General features: G+C 42.5%; 1 protein-coding gene across 3 annotated transcripts in view; it reads right to left on the bottom strand.

Annotated features, from left to right (window-relative positions):
* pou6f2 (POU class 6 homeobox 2) overlaps positions 1–20,965 on the bottom strand; it is a 74,980-nt gene that overhangs the window by 8,563 nt on the left and 45,452 nt on the right. For all 3 annotated transcript variants that reach the window (XM_023272551.3, XM_035949228.2, XM_035949229.2), the window contains 3 exons: positions 11,606–11,743; positions 5,780–5,989; positions 3,825–3,978 (listed from right to left, as the gene is read on the bottom strand). In XM_023272551.3, the coding sequence (XP_023128319.1) occupies positions 3,825–3,978; positions 5,780–5,989; positions 11,606–11,743 (502 nt within the window). The remainder of the gene's footprint in view (positions 1–3,824; positions 3,979–5,779; positions 5,990–11,605; positions 11,744–20,965) is intronic.

Raw genomic sequence — 20,965 nt, 5'->3', positions numbered from 1 at the left:
ACAATACAACACACACATCTCATTTTATTAGCCCTCTGCTCCTCCGTCGCTCACCTTATTTTTCAGAGTGAATGAGGCAAACATCCAGCCATATGCGATCATGATGGTCTCTAAACAACTTTAGAAAAAAATAGTCCTGCTCCGGGTCAGAACTTATTATTTCTCTTTGCTGTAAAGCACACACATCTTAGAGATGTTTTGACAAATCTGAGATGTGAATACAGACATGTCACGGCTTCGACTTGCAAGTGTAAATCTTTAATCTCACATACAAAAGCATATGGACAAAAACGCACAAGTTGTTAATTCAACGGACACACAGACAGTGGAGAGCTGTAGCCTTGTGCATGAATACACATACATTTTGGAGTTAGCTCACATTAAAGACATTATTTCATCCATCTGACCCTCAGTAAAGACAGTTCAAGTCTTCAGTTTCTCACAGTCCATAAAGAAAAACTCCTTTCACACAAAGAAATGCTGTTTGTGAATCTCCACATTTGAAAAACTTGACTGAAGCATTTTGAAGAATTTCTCTGCTAATAAAAAGTGATTTCACATTGTACATCAATGTCAGGTGCCCTGGCATCCTGCTTACTAAAGCAAAGTTTGTGCCTCTGAATTATTCATCTTGGTCATTATCAATGAATTATTAAAGGAATCCTCCAAGCGTATTTAAGCAAAAATCTATGGGGCTGCCATCTCGTTGTGCCTCATAAGTGACGTGCAGCGTATGCAGCGTGCTCCAGACGTGTGAACACTTGGAGGATGAGGGACTGCAGACTCGGAGCACTCACAGCTTCGGGTCCCATCATCTCCACAGTGATGAGCAGCTCTTCATCATTCCCAGAGGAGCTTATTTACTTAGTGGTTTGAAAGACTAATGGCAGCAACTGGCCCAGGCTCTGGATCCATTTTTGTTTTTTTTCTTTAGACATTAAGTCACAACCCAAACATGATTTAAGACTTTTCTCATTCATTTTGCAGTAATGAACGGCGGAGTAAAGCTTTACAAAACACACATAATGGCGAATAAAAGGTTTTTAAAGGCAATTTCAAAAAACGCTGAAACAATGGAGACGATTTGTTGGAATCCAAAAGGGCTTTTCTTCGTGACAATAACGCACTAATAAGCTCAATAATTACAACAGGACAATTACAAGTTAAACACTCAATTTCTCTGCTGAAAGGGAAAACGAGGGAGAAAAAAAAGCTCCCTTTATAAATTATAGGCTAGACTCATGCTATTACGGGACACAATGAAGTCAAGGTTTTGTCTGTCTTTCAAATTAGGGCAAAAAAAATATGTACTTTTGGTGGACAGCTCACAAGTGAGTGAGTTTGGAGTGTCAAAGTTAGAAATCTGGAGTTAAATCCTTACACAACCTTAGAAAATGTCACTCAGAAAAGTGAATTAGAGTAATATTCTCCAGTTACTAACACGTGATATGTATCTGAATACATTATACGTTGAGACATGATGTTAGTAAGTGTTTTAAATCACTTAGATTGCTACTTTAACTACATTTTTGCTACTTACTTTCCCAGGCAGATATTGCCAGTAGCATGAAGCAGCTGGTTTATCAAATTCTATGTATCTATTCAAATCACACTGTAAATGCGAGTTACTCTAAGTTTCACCTCATTGTATAACATTCCCTGGTTTACTGTCAATGCTCTAAGTGTTATTTTGTCACTGTACACAACCTGTGTATTCACACCTGCATTAACTTGTGTTTTTCTTTACCCAGAATGTACATTCTAACATAAACTGTTTGTTCATGGCTGGTGTATAAATGTGCCATTGAGTAACTCACTTAAACCTCCTTTTAATGCAGCTGGAAAACAGCAGGCATGCTCATGTTGACTTGAGATAAGAATACAAAATAAAAACAACCTGAATACAAAACATCGCCAGCATTCTTCTTCATGACTGACATTTTCCCATCTGATTATTAACAGACATTCTCTGCTTTTCAATCTGTTTCTGGCACTTTGTTTGTGGCCAGTGAATGCAATGTCATTTCATCTTCTCTCGTTCTGATTCTGTCAAGGGATTCTGCTTTGTGTATGTATGCTGTAAATGATATTGAGAGGAAGTGATACGGCTCAAACTCAGCATAAAGCATTAAGTCTATTTACTGCAGAACTGAGCCACTATGGTTTATAAGATATTTTCCAAGCTACAAGTAAACATAAACTAAACACAATGTCTACAACAAGTTGATCAATGGCGACTTGCTTTTTTATTAAATTCTGCGGCATTGTAGCTGCCTTTGAAATGAGTTTACATGGAGTTTAAGAGAATCGACTCTGACAAATGAAATTTATCTGAATAAAACAGAGTTTTTAAAGGCAGTAGCTGCATGCTGACAGGCTGTGGCCCAGTGATTTATAAGGCCCTGCCAAAGGCCCACGCATTGAGAGAATGAAACTTATGTTCATTATGCATAACACACGCCACTTTGGATTGTCTAATAAACCAAAAAAATGACAGTCAGGGAAAAAATAAAACAATCGCAGGGAGGCGGGGATCATCCAGAGGCTGTCCACACTGAGAGTAATGTAGTAATGTGTGTCTGTACCGTTAAACCTCCTGCCAGTGATGTTAAAGGTTCAGTTTATCAGAATTACATGAAAAAATACATGTAGTGATCACAGCCATGCACATTTTGGCATATTTGTTTCTGAGATTTCTGTCCTCACTCCAGTGCAATGGAAGTGAATGGATGTTTTTGTGCTCAAAATACATTAAAAAATTCAAACATGACGTCTCATTTATGGAACAAGATTTTTCACAGAAAACAGACCAGTTTTATTATTATCATGTGATTTCTGCCTGTATTTCTGTCCATACTGGATTGTGCTATGTATTTTGAAAACACACAGTAGGCAATAAATCTCATTCCTATCAAGATGCTCAGCTGTCATTTCATGTATAATGAAAAAATATGCCAGTATATTTCAACTGGACTGTACAAGAATGAGTCAGGATCTTGAGACAAGACAGAATATGGCAGATTACTGCTTTGCAATAAAGAAAAAATTACTAGAAAGTATTTAAGAAAATACTTTACATTGACAGATATTCACCTGTTTTAAAGAATGATAATCCTCATTTTTCTTACTGCCAACAAATCCCATGAAAAGACCGAAACCAACAGTGAACCATGCTGCTGACAAGTACTGCTTATGGAGCCAAAGCCTGATATTTTAGTCCCCTGTGTCACAGAGCTCCATTGTGGTCCAGCAAGTATTAAAAACACAACAATGAGCCACACTGTTGCACTGGGTGACATGTCCCTCCATTATGATGTAAACAGACACTGTAGTTTATTTTTGGTCGCTCTCACATAGACCTTCCAAATGTGTATTATTCCATAGCCCCCCAAAACATACACGGTTACCTCCTGTTTGGAGGAAATGCTGCGAAAAACTAGAGTGAGCAGCTGTTTTAGGGCTTTTTAAAGCTTCATATCTTCAGTGATAACAAATGGTACTGAGGGCCACAGACATGGAGGGAAGTCAGAATCTGACATGTGACAATAACGAAAATTTTGCACATTGGTATTTTTATGCTTTAATAAAATAACAGCAAGAAAATAAATCTAGAAAAAGGTGTATTTTTTTGCAATTTTACTTGTGAAATCTCAGAGATAAATCAGAACTATTACCATGGCTTGATTTGACTGGCGGTATAAGAGGAAAATGAGCCTTCTGAAATGTAGGTGAGCTGATGTTATAATGTGTCAGTGGGAACATCATTCCTTATTCTGAGTATTTGAAGGCATGTTGTGTTTCTGCGAGCTGTGCTAGACACTTACTGCTGACCAGCTGCCCCACGCTGAGAGCCGAGGAGGAGGAGGAGGTGGAGGAGGAGGAAGAGGCCTGGTGGAGAGGACTCTGTCTGTGGGGCATGTGGAGCAGGTTGGGCTGAGACGATGCAGGGCCCGTCTGACCCTGCTGAGCCTGAGGCAGCTGGACACACAAACACAAACACACCCAGAGCTGACACAATATACTGACAGAAAGCAGTGCAGTGCGTGAAAATATCCATTACTCCCTCCGCATGTCATCATAATAATCATAATTTGCAGTAATCATGTCATTATGGTGATTGGACCACAATATCAAATCTAATCAACCAATCAACAGCTATTAAATTAGCCACTTAGAAGCTGAATATAATGAGATTTACCTTGTACCTGATGATGAGTAAATGTAATTACTGCCTGCAGTATTTAGACTGACAGAGGAGAATATAGAGCCAGTAGTGTGTTCAATAGACTACAGCGATAGTTTACAGTCTAAAAGGAAGTGGTTCAGCTCAGGACTTTACCGTCTGTATGAGCATTTATGATCGCTTCTAGGCAGAAATCAGCTCGGTTTAAAAAAAGAGAAACCGGCTCATGACAATTAGAGTCTTCCCTCCCGTCATCAGGCTTGTGAGGCTGCTAATAATGGCAGCCTGAATGTGAAATAAAAACATGTGGACACAGCAGTCCCCATATCAAACATAATTCATGATCCACAAGCTACGCGCTCTGATGGCAAAAAAACTATGTATTTTCATGTTTTATGCACATTTGAATTGCTTTTACAAGATCAAGATGGTGCGTCTTCACTTTTAAAGCGAAAAGCTGTCTCCGCCATAAACTGGGCTGGCTTCTCCTCTGCTTCTTTGCTATTAATTATTTTCTCCATGGCATGTGTTTGTTTGGATGGTGGGGGGTGTCAACAGCGATGCACACACTGTCAGGACTGTTGACAGGCTTGGAGAATTATCTAGCTTCACTGGAAATATTCGAGACTGCAGGCTCTGACAACCGTAAATTATGCCCGCGGAACAATGTGTACATGCGGGCTTTGAAGTGGAGACAAAAGCATAAACATTATTGCAAATGCATTAATTCATTCAAGAGTATGATCTGCTGTTTCGGGGGGCCACAATTAGGTGTCCGTCTGCTAAGGGTTCATCCTTTCTGCACTGTAAAGGCCTTCAATGTGAACTTTTTACCCTGTAATTCTGCACTGACATCATCATTACCAAGTCAATAACATCTTCACTGTCAGCTCGCATGCATTTGGCCCCACACTTGTGCACTGTATGGATCACCAAATTGGGAGGAGAAAAGTGTTTTTGCGCTCTACTTGCAGTGTGAACTCAAATCAGGGGTGCAAAAATGAAACAAACAAACAAAAAAACTTCATTGTTTTATGTGGCATCCTTTAAATCAAAACAAAATACTTGTGGTTCAGGTCAGGCAGGACAAATCAGAAGGCTGGAGAGTGTGACTGAGGAAGGAGAGGAGGGAATGAAAACGGAAAGAGGTGGAGAACAAAGTCAGGAGTGTGAGTTTTAAGTGGGGTGATGAAAAGTGTTGTTTTTTTTTTTAGTTTGGGCTCTGCAGGGGTTTAGGAGTCTCGCTGAGAGTGAGTCTGAAAGGTTGTCTGACAAGCACCTTGCAAACATGCAAACACACACACACACAATTGTGAAAAATTGTACCAAATACCACAATTTTCCGAGGGGGAATGATGCAAATGAGCGTTATGAGTGTTGAAGCGGGAAAAATATGATGTGTTTAGCATAAAACAAACCTGGCTAGCAGCGCTGGAATATTGCTTTCATGAATAAACAAGCGTCTGCTCTGACTCCACTAGGTGTTGCTCATTCGACAGTTTTAAAAAGAGCTCTTGATCATTTTTGGAGTTCAAGAATGTAATGAGCTGCTCTACAAGCTGTCTTCCTTTGTGTGTTTTTGAGTGTATATGTTACCTGCTGTCCAGGCTTGATTGGTGACAGCGTGATTCCCTGGGTGTTGATGACAGGCAGGATCTGATTGCCGATCACCGTGGCGATGATCTGGCCTTGAGCGTTGGTCAGAAGCTGAGGTGTAATTGGCTGTACCTGCAGTGCTGGGTTGCCACCCCCTGATTGGCTGGAGGGCCCTGCAGAGTTGGGCATCAGTGGGATTGTTCCAATTATCTACAAAGGGGGTAGAGAGGAGACAAAATCAGCTGGGCGGTTTTAAAAAGGAGCAGAAGCTGGGACGGTAAAAACTACTGGAGGCATCAGTTCTAATGATATCTGTTGCTGCGTGTATTTTTTTTTTCTTCTTTGCTGCTCATTTTTGCATAGCACGAGGCTAATCAGGGCATGCTGCTTCGGAGTTGGTCTGTGTGTGATTTGGAGGGAAAAACATGCACAAGTGTCCACTGATCATCTGTCACTGAGGTGGTTTTACAGGCCGAGGAGACTGCTGGGAGCACACTGCAAAGGTCAGCGCTGAATACCTGTGTGTGTGATGGTGCACACCACTGACTGTATTATCCATCACCAGGCCAAGACCAGGACGAACATGAGTGTGTGTGTGTGTGTGTGAATGTGTTTGTGCTTAAGTGTCTTTGTCTGTCTCTGGTGAGAAGGGCTGAGGCTGCCGAGAGACACAGACCCCCATCTCACCCACACACAGACAGGAAGGGGTGGAAAGCAAGAAAAGAAACAATAAGAGGAGCATCAGAGAGTGAGACAGGACCCAGTGTCTCTAATTCAACTCTCAGGGTCCCAGGGGTACTTCACCCCTCCACCAGCCCCCTCCCTGCATCCCCTGCTCTCCTCTCCTCTGTGGCTGTAATCAGGAAGGGCAGATCAAAGGGGGCGGCAGAGTGTCACTGCAACGTTTTAGCTCTCAGAGCTGCCAGAGTGTGGCCAAGAGTGGCGCTTTAGGGGGGACTTAGCGCCTCTTCACCATGATGAAGGTTAATGTCATCTGGGGACTGGTTCTGGGCAGCTCCTGAGCAGCCGTCGTCCCGACCCCCCTGCTGGCAGCGCTCCTCCACCAAGCGTCATTACACCAGAGAGTAGCTCAACACGAATGAGACGCCCATCATTCTAAATTCTGTTATTTGGCAACTGGGCAGAGAGCTACTTTTGCTAAAATTGCACTGTCTTGGACTCCTTCTCTTTATGTTTATATTTCAGTCCAAGCTTCTACCCCTCAAAGCTACAAACAATCTCCCTCGACTACATCGCCACCACTGCTAATGTGTTTCAGCGCATGGTCGGCCTCCCCCTCCTCTCTCCCCCCCGTCTCTTTGACATAATAGGGAGGGATCAGTGAGAGAAAGGTAGGCCGACAATCTGTAATTCATCCCTGCCACGGCTCATTTGCTTACGTTGCTTCGCATTAGGGGAGAGATAATTTATCTCTCTCTCTGCGCCGGCTTTACAAATTCCCTGTAATGCTCTCCTGCCACTTAGCATATTTTATTGCCCTGCCTGACGCTTGTGTCTCCTGAGTCCCACTGATCCCGCTTTGCATGCCACAGTGGCAGGGAACTTGTTCCGCTCAATTATTCATCGTCATTGGACTAAGTGGTTGTTCTATAAGCATAATAAAAGAGCAGGCAACTGACAGCTTTGCTCTCATCCCTGTCCCACCATGCCATGCCTCTCCATCTGAATATCTCAGGCAGATGTTTCATGACACTGTCACAAAGCTCCACTCAGGCTGGAAGGGTAGAGATCTTAGAGCAGACAGCTGTCTGAGCGTTAACTTATGGTCAGAATGAAGGGTTTTGTTGGACAGTGATGTAATGATGCTGCCTTTTTATTTTAAACATCATAAGATCTGCATATGGAAACTTAATGACTTTTCAGTAATGGGTGTTGAACTATAACTTTAGTCTGTATTTTATTTAGGCACAGTTCCGTATTTAACAGTCATGTAATGGACATTTCATCAGTGCTAAGTGGGCACATTTTCAAACCAAAGAACTGAACCACATTTGGTAGTGGTAAGTTAACTCCGCTCAGTATTAAACATTCTAAATTCTACTTATTATTAATAATTTTCTACAGTATGTTTAGGTCGGATTACAAGAAAAACATGTCATCCTAATAGAAAAATGTATTATATTTTTGTGACTGACCCTTCGATTCAGCTCTCATTTCAGTCATTATAAGGGTTAGCCGTACATGCAGTATCTTGTTCCTTTAAGAAAAGTCAAGGCTATCCAGATCTTTCCATTATATGATATATTACTTGCAGATTTTTTATAATAAGATGTCATATTAAGGAAAAAAAAATATTGTGTCGTATGAAATTATTATCTTTTTAAATGTGTCTCACCATATAATAATAGCGGTATAGATATTTCTTTAATAATAGCATAGGAAAGAATGTCTGGAATCTTTTCATATCAGACCCATGATGGTGGATTAGTGAGTGACAATGTGCTGTAATTTCAAACTACAACTAGTGCTATTGTAAAGGTTAATTTTTGCAGTTTATTTTGACATGCAGAAGACCAATGCTATGAAATGACAGAAACTTTGCGACTTAATTCAACTGAAAAGCAGGAATGTGAAAAATGGGAAAAAGAAATTAACGTAGTATTATAATAATATTATGCAGAAGTTCCATCTGTTTTCATAAAGCTATGTACTAATATACTGATATGTAACAAGCATGTTTATAAGGTCCGATTCTGCTTGTTCTTGTGATATGTAATATTAACATATTGCATATATATTAGCTGATCTCTGCAATGACGAGTTCATGAGTAATCCAAACAAGTGTACTGGGTGTTGAAATAGACACATGTACTGTAACTATGATTAAATTGGATGCAAATCTAATTTAAAATTCAAACATTTGCTTTTTCATTTCATTGTACAGACAAGCAATTGGCTATAAATATTTTCAGAGCAATCTAACTGAGAATAAGAGATGAGATTTTGGACACAAACTGCATCCGTCGGGCTCTAAGGGTTAATTATTACATCTATTTAATGATGGTGTATATTAAGCAGGCCGCTCTGTTCAGGTCTTGCAAATGTTTCTTTACAAAGATGCAGTGTTCTAAAGCAGCCAGCAGGGAATTCACCCGCTCCTCGGCTAGTCTGAATATGATGGAGACCTGAAGTCATTTCCACCTGACTGCGGGTATCTTAAGGCGCAATTTCATCGTACAACACATTTCATAAACAAACGGCCTTCGGGACTTCCTCTCATTCGCCGCTAAGTCCCTCTCCTCACTTATCCTTCGGTTTCTTCGCCTTTATTTGGCTTCCCGTGTTTGTGTTCCCGTTCCAGTTCGTAGTATGGCATGTGAGAAACGTGCCTCTCTCCACCCAGCAGAACTCATTAAGATTATGCTGCTCTTGTTTCCACAGAAATGTCATCTCATCTCTCCAGCCAGGGCAATCTGTGTCTTTAGCCATGGTCGCCAGGCAATATCTCTGCCCATTTTCTCTCCTCCACTGTTCATGCAGTGAATTGAGACCCGAGAGGGGAAATGTTTGGGAAGTTTGGACTCGTGTCAACACACAAGTCCAAAGAAGCTAACATTCAGAGCAAATTAAAGCCTAAAACAGCAGACTCATAATGGTGCGCTGGACAGAGGATCTTTTCCGTCTCCTGTCCAATTCTACACCTTATAGAAACTAAACAACATGACACATGATAAATCTGTCTTTCAATTTCTCAAATATAGCACAGACAGATGCAATACTTACTGATAACTGCTTAACTAATGTGCATGTTTAGAGCTTTTCTATACTTTATATCATCATACATTTATTAATGTTGGTTTGTGGACTGTTGTCGGGACAAAACAACCAATCTGGGAACTTGTTGGGCATTGACAAATTTATCGGTAATGAGAATAATCTATGGTTGCAGCCCTAGAGTAGACTTACAATTACAAGGTCAATAGCCGTGCACACTGTGGTTACACTTGATCTACGAACTGGAGGCTTCCATCGATACACAGGGCACGCTTCTGTAGTAGTTCAGCTTCACCTGAGGCCAAACCTTGAGGCCTGCTTGCTTTGTGGGCTGACAGTGAGTGTGATCTTTACCTGTTGCTTTCTACATTAGTGTGGGGGGGATCAAGGCCTGATCAAATGTTAAGAAGGTTGGGAGTAAATGGTTTTCTCACACAAAGCAAAAGCACCAGGGTCAAAAGAACTAAGGCCATTTCAGGGATGTATACACCTTTCAGAATGTACGGTTTAAGACAGCCAACAGAACTTAATGTCCCCATTGACCAATACAGTTTTAATCACATATTAAAGTGGCAGGAAAAATGAGAATTTGCACTGAAGAGAAGATGTTCACAAAAATGTCTAAGATTTGTAAAGGCAAAAAAAATAAAAAATCTCAAGAGCCAGAGTGACTTAATAATTGTGGCTTTTATCCACAGCCTTAATCACTGTTGTAGAAGCAGTGAGGATAAAAGAGCTTCATTGATTCTCCTTGGAAAATAAAAAAGCTTGGGCCAATATAATTAAGGTTTAAAAACATACTGAACTCTGATTGTCCATCAGACCTGGCACTTTTCAAGGTCCCCAGAGTTCTCGCTTATGAAAAGGTCTTTTGAAAGAGCTGTAAAGGAAATCAGGAGGCTGAAGAGAGTCTACCTGGCTTTTTAAATTTAAAAATTGAAGAAAAAGTGACTTTTTACACAAAGGGTAGAGTGATAATTAAGATTGCCCCAATGAAACACGACACTAAATGAATAAAATCAGCTCTATAGCAAGTGTAAACCACAATGTCTGCATCTGTTGGACCTCCAGCCTTGCTTGAGGTATGTATTAGCCTGTATAATATCTTCTGTGTTCAGAGTGAAGGGAGGGGCAGGACCTTCTGATAGAGCAGTGCATGTTTCAGAGTCCTCCTTTTGAATAATGCTGTGGAATAATGAGGTGGGGAGCAAAGGCTGTAGCCCAGGGCTTTGACCGTCTCTGTGACCTGATTATGTCAGGGAGTGTCAGCCACCGAGACACTACAAAAGCACAGAGCATCCCGTCAAGTCCATATCCACAGTGATCTGTTCCCAGTGCTCCAGGCACCTTGTGAGCCAGGGAAGTCCATACTGTCTCATTAGCAACGTTTAGCATCAAGCGCTCACACATGGACAACACTTTTCTATACACAATCAAGCATGGTCAAACTGGTGGCTCTGAACTGTAACTCAAGCAGTTTGCATGCGTTTGAGTGCTAGGAAATGTCCCCTGCTGCTCCGGAGTGATCATATTTTTGTAAAGTCAACACTAGGAGGAAGGTGCAAGTGTTAAAAGATGAAACAGGGGTTAAGGTAAATAACACAAAGTGGCACAAAAGGGCACATTGTCCATACAATCTTCCTTTAATATGTGCTGTGTGCACCTGAGATAAGATGATTCATTAGATAGGGCCCCACAATGACAAGCATCATCGTTCAAGCCTCTGGCTACTGATGGAACAATTCTGCAGCCACCCCGTAAATATGACAAGGTCAGCGTTTTACTGCGACAAGCGCATGCGGATAAGAGAGGGAAAGCCTTTGTTTATTCCCAAAATGCTTAATATATGGTGGGGTGGCTACTAGACTGTAGACAAACAGCTGCAGGAAAGCCACCACTAGAAATCTATGACGAAAGATCAGAAATACTATACTAGTGGTTTATTTGGAAGAGCACATTCATACACGATAGATGGTCCCACACCATCTTTTACAGACTGGTTTCCAAGGAAACAGTTTTCTCTCTAGTATTTATTTAGCTGTATGTATTAGTGATCAGTCAGCATGTTTGTGTACAGTGTGCAGAACTCACCTGTCCTTGTGCGTTGGTGACCAGCTGCCCGGTGGCCCCTTGCAGGTTTGACAGGGTGTTGCCAAACACCTGAGAGCCGGCGATGGATCCCATGGCTGCTGCTGCTGCTACCGCTGCCTGGCTGGCCAGAGGATTCAGCTAGAGAGGGCAAAGAGATCATTTTGCTAAACCACATCTGCTAATATCACCAGTGTAGATGTTTACAATAAAATACAAATTCCTGAAGAAGCAGTTTCACAGACTTCAGAGTGTTGTTTTTTGCTGCAAAGGCCAGAATAGGCCAACTGCAGTGAGGTCTGTATAGTCCAGCAGCGAGGGCTATGCAGTCCATCATATAGTTCCCAGAGGTCTGTGCTCCCGGACCCAGTGGGAGGCTCGAGGGTGGGGAGGAGCAGTGAAAACGGGAGGGCGGCTGTGAATAAGTGGCCATTTTACCACTCTAAGTGCTTTCTCTGGCCCCCGGGGCTCCCCATGGGCCAAGTCGAGTCTTTCCACCCGCAGCAATGGCCCAGCAGCCTCACAATAGAGTCAGGCAGTGTGGCCATGCATCACCGTATCGTCAACCGCTTCAATACGCTTCGACTAAGAAATCCTCCAGCGTCACAAGGTTGTAACACACTGATACTGCTGCAACAGAGGAGGGTTAAAATGACCATCTTTACCCCCGCTGTAATGGACTCATCTGGTCTGGCCTGTGGTTGTGAAAAGAGGCTCCTTGCGTCAGGGAGAGGTTGTAGAGCCCCGCCACATCGCTGAGATTACCCATATAAATCAAGCTAACCACTTATTAGGGGCCTGAAAATGCACTGCTGATTTGGTTGTAGTGCAGCAGAGCAAAGTCTTATTAGGTTGAGTAAGTAGATCAAAGACCAAGAAGAGATAGGAGACCTCCCAATTACTCAACAGAATAGAGAAATAATAGAAACACTGCTTAGAAGTCGGCTGCCTGCTACCTGCTGCTAATACTGGCTGGCTACAAATTCAAACAAGAAATTAAAAGCAGAGTTTATACACAAGGCTTTAAGGCTGCAATAGAAAATCCTTCCCTGAAATATCAACTTTTCCACACTCTCTGTACTCTGCGGAGAATTCAGCTTTGTTCATCTGAGATCATTCAGTTGCCATTCATCTTTTATCTTATCCACCACCATATATTATTACACTTTCTGAAATCAAATGATGAAAAAATGCCACCGAGCGATCAATACTTTTTCATTGACAGTAAAGGTTAAGCACATTAAGAATGACACTGCATTTGTCTTATGAAATCATATTTCATGTTGGTGGCCTCAAATTGGCCGTGATTGATATTGCCTCCCCTCGTCTGAAAGTCATCCAGTTTTTCCTCGATAATCGCAAGATTGTCTTTTATGTGTCCAGTGGTTGTCCTTCAGAAATCAGAACATCTCAAATACTGAAAAACCACAAGCCTGAATCTGACTGTATATATACAAAAATATGAGAGCATCACTCAATCTGGAATTAGGAAGCAAATAGGAAAACTAAATTAAAAGTACTTGGATATAATACGCCTTTTCGTTTGGATTTTTAAAGCTGTAGCATTACTGTACAGGTTCATTAAACTCAAAAGCAATAGTGGAAGATGCATAAATTTATCAAATGGCATGTAATATTGTTTTAAATGTGTAATTTTTAGTAAAATATTTGACATTTCATCCCTGTAAATGTTAATCCACAGTTGATGCTAATTAAGAGATAAAAGTTGTATTTACCCAAAGATGCTTTTACCAAAATATTTGCTAAATAGTGACGTAATACAACATGAAGATGCTGATATGACATGGTCTTCTAATATTCAGATATCTGACACCCACATTATTTCAAGGAGGCTGGAAGAGTTTGATTTCATGAAGAAAACTGTTAACTTGTTTTATGGGATTTTACATACATTTACATTATCATTTGAATATCAGTAATTAATTCAATCACATTTGTCAGCTTTTACTGATAAAGAAAAACAAATTTCAATAATCAGTTCAAAATGGTTTCATAAGGCAGCGACTAAAAGCAGCAACACATGAAAGCCGAAACATCTCCTCCTCCTCCCCCAGCATGCAGCGTCCTGTAGTGTTTTCATGGCTGTTAAAATGTGTGTTCAAAAGTAATCAAGATCACATGCCAAGACAGATTTGGCCAGCACTGACTTAATATGAAATTTTTATGCGGGCACCAATCTAAACACAACATATCAATATCAACTTTTTAAGAACATTACAGAGCACATCACCCTCAGAAACAACACAGAAAAACTGCTAATCCTGAGAAAAGATGTGACCAAAACGGGGTTACTGACGGAGAGAGTTTGATATTGAGCTGGATATTGATATGAGCCAGGAACTGAAACTCAGCAGATAATCCCCCTCTACTTCTGTCTGAAGTAGAAATAAAAGCTGCTGCAGCTGCTGCGGTGGTTCGGGTGAGAGAGGCTGTGAATATAAAACACTGATTTAAGGGGTCTTTAAGCCATGTAGGTGAAAACAGAGCACTGGGGTTGTTGTGATAGTGAGTGGGGACGCGGAGAAAAGCCAACACGGCCAGTTAAACAGAGTTAAACAGAGGCTACAGATCAACACACAGATAATGTGATCTGCTCAGGCGAGCACGCCCCGAGTCTCCTGGAAAATCTGCTGCGCTCGGTGTCATTGTGTGAGTGATAGGTTGTTGGAGAAGCTTTCAGATTTATTTGAAATATTATCATTGTGTTTCATTCAATGATAGCCCTTTCAGATGCTATGTTATTCTGGTAAATCTAGGTGAAAAGAGAGCAAGCGTTATTGCTGCATCCCTGGCACTGGGTAATATGGATAGCAGTCGGAAGGAGAGCCAGGAATAAAGAGAGGCGAGGCTGTATTCAACACCTAAACAGGTGATTTTCCGCCACGGTGACTCCTCTCAACACCTCGGCAGGAGGCACGAAATGACAGACCTGGCCTAGCATTTGTGCTGATTGCATGTGTTGGACGAGATAAACAGTGATCTTCCAGTTTGTAGAGCCTGCATGTTAACCATTGTGTTTCATTCTTTTCATTCCCCATGAAAAGGGCGGCGAGAGGATTTTTGGCACTCTGGTCAGCTGGTTACGATAGCACAAATGCAAAAACAAACTGAAGTCATTGTGTTAGTTTTTAAAAAACGTTTACAATTTTAAAGCAAAATTCAAGTCAGAAATGTTTAGTTTTCTTATAGCCACATTTTGAAGCAGCAAACTTTAGCACCACCAAAGCCTCCACGATATCAAGTGACACCATTTCGTCACCTTTGACTCACTGCAGCTGCTATCACTCTCTCTGCTATCCCAGTTTAATATAGCCAAATATACAGGGCCACACGGGGATCAACAAACACAAAATAAATGTCTCTGGCAAGGAAAAAAAACCCTGCAAATTGTTAAAAATGCATCTTTTCTCTGTATGCTATGAAGGGAAGGGAATCCAAACTCCGCCAGGCTCTCCGTCGCCTGTTTGACCATGAGGGTCACCTGGTGCAGCAACCCGTGTAATCTCAGGAATAGAGGTAAAAATGGTGTCCCCGCAAACCGTGGAGAGGCCCCGGGAAACTAAAATCGTCTGACACCAACTAACCGGAGTTTATTCTTGGTTTTGCTCTTTTCATGTGGCCGTTTTAAACTTAATTGCTTTTTTTTCCTGGGTCTGCACAGGACAAAAAAAAAAAGAGCAAAGATAAATGGACAAGTGGTGCAGACGCCAGAAGGGGGGTTAGATTTGTCCACGCTCAGGATCCAGCGATGTGTAAAACTGATTTTGAGCTCATCTAAGGGTCTCAAACTGAATCAACCGTTTGTCTAATCTAACAGGAAAAATTGAAAGACAAAATGATGAATTATTTAGCAAATCCAAGTAGATATTTATATAAATTTACAAACCTGTGTCGAATGAAACTAACTTTGATTGCAGGTAGAAGGTGGTAAAATGTGAGACTCGTACCGAAGCTTGTCTCACTATTATTCAGCTAAAAGTGCGTCAAAGTGGACCAAGCAGGGTGAATTAACAGTCAATACCACTATTGTTTCTGGATGAGAAGAATGTCCTTTATCGGGAACAACATGGAAGTTTCCCTTGTCCATCCCGGCCCCACATCTCTGTCTCCTCCCTGCTCTTTTCCCACTCAGAGTGAATGTAATCAGCTGTGACATGAGAAAACACGTTCTCTGTCTGTCAGGACTCTGCTACTCTTCCGCTGACAGTCCTCTGCTGACTCTCCTCCTCCTCCTCCTCCCCCAAAACGGCCTCTCCCCCACCTCCCCGTCTCCCCTTTCCTCACATCCGCTGTGCTTATGAACATCAAAATGCCATTAGGCCCTCCAAAACACCTCTGGTCCCTTGGTTGGCGGGGCCTCGCGCTGCGGTCGTGCACTCTGAGCCCTCCGAGCGCCGACTATTGCTCACCGCTGGGCCTCAGCTCCAGCCGTTGTGAAAAATAAACCCCCGAAAAAGAGCCATTCTTGAGGAGAAATATTGGGAAGTGAAAGACAGATAGAACAACTGGGGCAGATAACACCTGGCAAAATACAATAACGCTGCATCCGGTGACAGTCGGACACTGTGATTGCTTAAGGCAGTGGAGGGACGGCGGTGGCAGTGAGTGTGGACGTGGAGGTGGCGGAGGTGGCATGGCGGGTGCTAATGGAGTGATGTCATATGAAACGCCAGAATGACAGCTAGTTAACTGAGGAGGTTTGGCTGATCAAATAAAATGCATTAACTCCAGGAAATTGATATCGTGGGCAGTCTCAGAAATGGCCATATCTAATGAGGCAAAATGCAAATGAAGGAGGAAAAGAGTCGTGAAAACGTTTAAACTAACTATAAAGGGATGATGGAGTGTCGGACAGTGGCCGTCAATCTCCCCACTCATTACCTTCATGTGAAATTAACAGCAGCTTTAATCATTACATAAAATCTGCTCCAGCCCATTTGTTGATAATTGTGAGGCACAGCGGTTCAGAGTGGGTTCTTTGTCATCAATCACAGCAGCAGTATATTTCCTCTGGTTAGGGGACACTCCGCGAGTAAAAATATAAGTTATACTACAATCCTCTTACACTATTTCTCTTCCTGAGGAATGATCTATAATATTTAGCTGTTTCCAGATGTATTAAATTTGAAACTACTTGGTGATTAAGTATCTACAGGAAAGTGCTGACCATTTCAGCTCATGATGTGACATATTTGGTGCAGTTATTTCTGTACCATACCAGTGCTGGGCTGGAAATCATAGCAGCAACCGGTGTTGCAGTAAATCTACTGCTGCACCCGCTATGATTTTAAAGTGGATACCTAGCCATGTTTTCGGCTGCCGTGAGAAAATGAAAAATAAAATCATTAGAGTCAGGAGATTAGACTATGAAGGAAATATGAAGACTATTATATTGGTGCATTCTCAGCCTTTAGATGACCATTATCTCAAATATTCAATATGTAATAAAACATATTTCTTGATTCTAAGAGTTTTATTTCAACTGGACTGATTACATCCCATTCCTTTTCGCTTAGGCGGAAATGGCATCTCTTTTCACTCTGCTGTTGTTTGACATATAAATATAGCATTTGAATGACTTTAATATCCTCCTAATCAATGTCCAGTGATCTTTTGATGTCCTCAATTCAATATAGGAAGGGTCATCCATGCCGCAGCTTTATAAACACAATAAAGGTAAATGATTACTCTCCACTGTGGTGTCCAAAAATACGGCCAGTAATGAAGAGAAATGGAGGAGTTTGAGGAGGAGGCCTGTCATGTGTCATTGGCCAACTCTAAGCCCTAAGATTAATCACGAGAGAGGGGCTCTGTGGCTAAGATGTGGTCACCCTTGATCGATAAATCCGCCACCCTCCCTCCCCTCTCTTCTGTGTCTCCCTGCTTCACTGTCTCTCTCTCTTTTCCACCCAAAATATACACAGCTGTTGGCAGAAGCTAAATCAGCATAAGTGGAGAGATGAATTGATGAAATGTACAGCTGTATTTGTATTGATTACTTTGGTTTTGACTTCAAAGGCTTCCCCCTTTGAGGAGTTGACTTAAGGAAATGCTCTCTTCTTGCATTCTAACCGAGTCTATTTACAAAACCCATCAATTGCACATTCCCACTAATAATGAAAAAGGGCATAAAATAACCCAGCGGGGAAAAAAATAAAAATGCAAAATGCTCTTCTTAGAGTGCAGGGCAACAGAGTACAGTTTAGAGGAATTTCAGTCCCGTAGCCCACTATACATTGCAAAATATGGACCAAATCTAGCCTCAACTAACCACGACTGAAAACACCGTGGAGAAGAAATTCTGATAATATTCTGCAGGGACCACAAATGGGACTTTTGACTTGGTCTATGAGGAGGGCATAATGCAATAACATTGCATTAAAAGGGTCTTTTTACAGCGTGGCAGTGCTGCGCAGCTGTATTCCTCGTGTGAGCCCGGTGCTCTGTTTGCGGTCACTAATGGGCATCAGAAATTACAGGCAGTGGAATCGCGCCCCGCGGGGGGACTGGCCTCCTCAGCGGAGCGGAGCACTTAGACGGTGTCTGGGAGGCTGCTGGAGGAGAAAGGGGGGAACTCAATGTCACAGCCCTGCCTCATAATTAAAGAAACCCTATTCCTTATCCACTGTTAGGTGAGCCCTAGCTTGGTGCTCCATCCGAGGGCTCCCCTGTGGGCGTCTAATGCGTGTTGCCCCCAGTGTGCATGTGGGCTGATCAGGGAGCTGTGCCTTTCTGCTGGGTGTCTGAGCTGGAAGCCCTCTGCCCACCTCGAGAGTAACGGGGCTAGGCTTAGAAGAATTGCAGACCTCAAAAAGCGTAGGAAATATCCACTTGGTGAGGTCTGAAAACCCAACAAAGCCAGAGAAGCCAAAAAGTAAGTGCAAGGCGCATTATAGGTGCAATTTTAAAAGTGAAAGTGCCTTCACAGTTTTCCACATGATCCTTCGGAAATATGATAAATTTAAGTTTCTCCTTATTTAGAAATTCAAGGCTCATCGTTGGTCCTTAAGTCTGTAGATTTTCTCCCTGCCTAATCCCTCATTTGAAGTAAATAAAAGTAGTAGAGCTGTCATGGTCAGGTTGTTTTCCTCATCTAGCTCCCATGCTTTATAATTATTCATATGAAATGTGGTGCTGTTGATGGGCAACAGTCTTATTTTCTGCTTCAGTCAACAGTGCACATTTGTATTTCTAAATTGTGGAGCGCTTGTTATGTAAGGCAATTTTCTGCCTTCTTAAGAGCCGGATCTCCTGTGCATTAATAAGAGGCTGGGCTGAGCTGCTGGGGAGCTGAGGGCCTGTTCATGCTCTACACCACACAGCCACCAGCAGCCATTTAAACACACCGCCTGACACCACATACCATGTATATATTTAAAAAGTTTTATTAGAAATATGTGGTTTTAAAACAGGTGTTTTTCTGGATAATGCTTGGATGCTCGGATGTTCAAAGCTCAGGTAAATTCAGATTATTTGCAACTTTACTTGAAATTAAAATGAAAACAGAAGAAAAGGACTTTGCCAGCACTGTAGCAAAGATTCTCTATTAGAACCCCAGCATCTTGTACTTAAACTAAAAAAACTCATTTATTAATTTACCAAACAAATTTCTGTCAATTTTGGATTCCTAATTGATAGATCATCAGTATACTGCTATGTCGTGTGCACATGATAGGAAACAAATGAGTAAAATATATTAATAAAATCCCTTTTTTTTCATTTCAAACCACAGAGTCCACTGTTAAATTTTGAGGCATAAGATAATGGACTCTTCCCTCTTAAGCGTTGCCAGTTTCATTCACAGTATGAGCCATTGGGCCTACATTTGAGCATGTCATTTTAATTTTGATTTAATATCCCCCAGAATGATGGTGGCCCGTTTCGCTAAATTGAATGAACATGGGCCTGATCTGGAAAATCAATTAATCGATGTGCAAGGCTCATTGAATACACATGTTAATATAATGGGAGAAACACCCACCATAAAAAAAAGAGACATTTGGAGCAAATTGGACAGTGGTGATTTTAACAGCGGTTGACAGAAGTAAAAGTGCACTGCAGCGGAAAACAGTGACATGAGTGTCTGAAGGGGCCTCAGCTGGAGACAAAAGCAGCAGAGATGGGCCAGAGATTTGAGGAGGGATGGTGGAGGGGGAGGAGGGGGAGGAGGTTGGAGGAGGAGGATGGCAAGGAAGTGAGAAAAGATGGAGAGTGCAGACAGCCAGGCCTCTGAAAGGCCGTTGTGGTTGGCAGCAGCTGACCTTGGTGACGATGGGTTTTCACCAGAGGCTTCTAATGAAGGCTGATTGCCAGGGAATAGTGAGGGAGCCCAGGGGGAGAGAGGGGGGGAGAGAGATAAGGGGGAGTTAGGAGAGAGAGAGAGAGGCAGAGAGAGAAAAGGATTGAGGAGAGTCTCAGGTAATTGCAGCACTTGTGGGTTGAGGCCCTGCAGTCCTGTGATGTCGGGGTGCAGTGGGGAAGAAGAGAGATGTCTGTGGACGCTTTGGTGGTAAATTGTGGAGCACAGGGACAGGAGGCAGGCCCCTAGGCTGTAATTACCCCTATGAGTGTGCGGATGGAGAGTGGACAGGCCCAGTGTGGGGCTCTGACAGCGATCAAGGAGACGACTGCGAAGGGGAGAGAGACAGACGGCAGGAGTCTGACGGAGGAGGAAGACAGGACGCCTCCACCTCCGCCAGGCCCCCCGAAAACCCAGCCAGCCAGACACTGGACCAAGGTCAGAGGCTATTAGTGAACACACAACACGCTGGTGACAAGACAGCCATGACAAGAACAGCAGAGCTACAGATGATGCGGTTTCTGGATGGAGAAAGACATAATGGAAAAGAAAAAAGGGCAATAAAAAGCAACTAATTAGACCAAAGGCAAAGAGAGAGAGAAGCTGGGGCTCCACTGGATGGCGCAGCAGGGTCAGGAGGGTCCGGGCAGGCGAACTGGAATAAGAGATTTGATAGGCTGGCCTAAGCTTCCCGCTGCCACGGATCAGTATGTACTGCCTCTCCTCTCCCTGCCTGGGCTGATGTAACTCACTGGAGTGGCAAATTACACCAGACCTACAGCTGTAGCCCGACATTATGATTAATTTGATCAGTAATTTCTCCTGTTTTTCATTTTAATCGCCGCGACCATTCTGCTGTGGCAGGTCTTTCAGATCTAATTAAGATCAATTCCGGTGTAACAGACTTGGCGCGCCTTTACCCCGTCAAATCCCTGAGCTCTCCGGGCGTGGAGAAAACCCGCAGCTCTAATCAATCAACTTCCAGCAAAATCCAGCGGGCTCCCGCAATCAGCCCATTAACGCACTTAAGCAAATTTCATAAT

This window comes from Amphiprion ocellaris, chromosome 22, assembly GCF_022539595.1.
Source record: "Amphiprion ocellaris isolate individual 3 ecotype Okinawa chromosome 22, ASM2253959v1, whole genome shotgun sequence".
Taxonomy (NCBI): domain Eukaryota; kingdom Metazoa; phylum Chordata; class Actinopteri; family Pomacentridae; genus Amphiprion; species Amphiprion ocellaris.
Note: the sequence above shows the minus strand (reverse complement) of the source record. Positions and strands in the feature narration are given on the sequence as shown.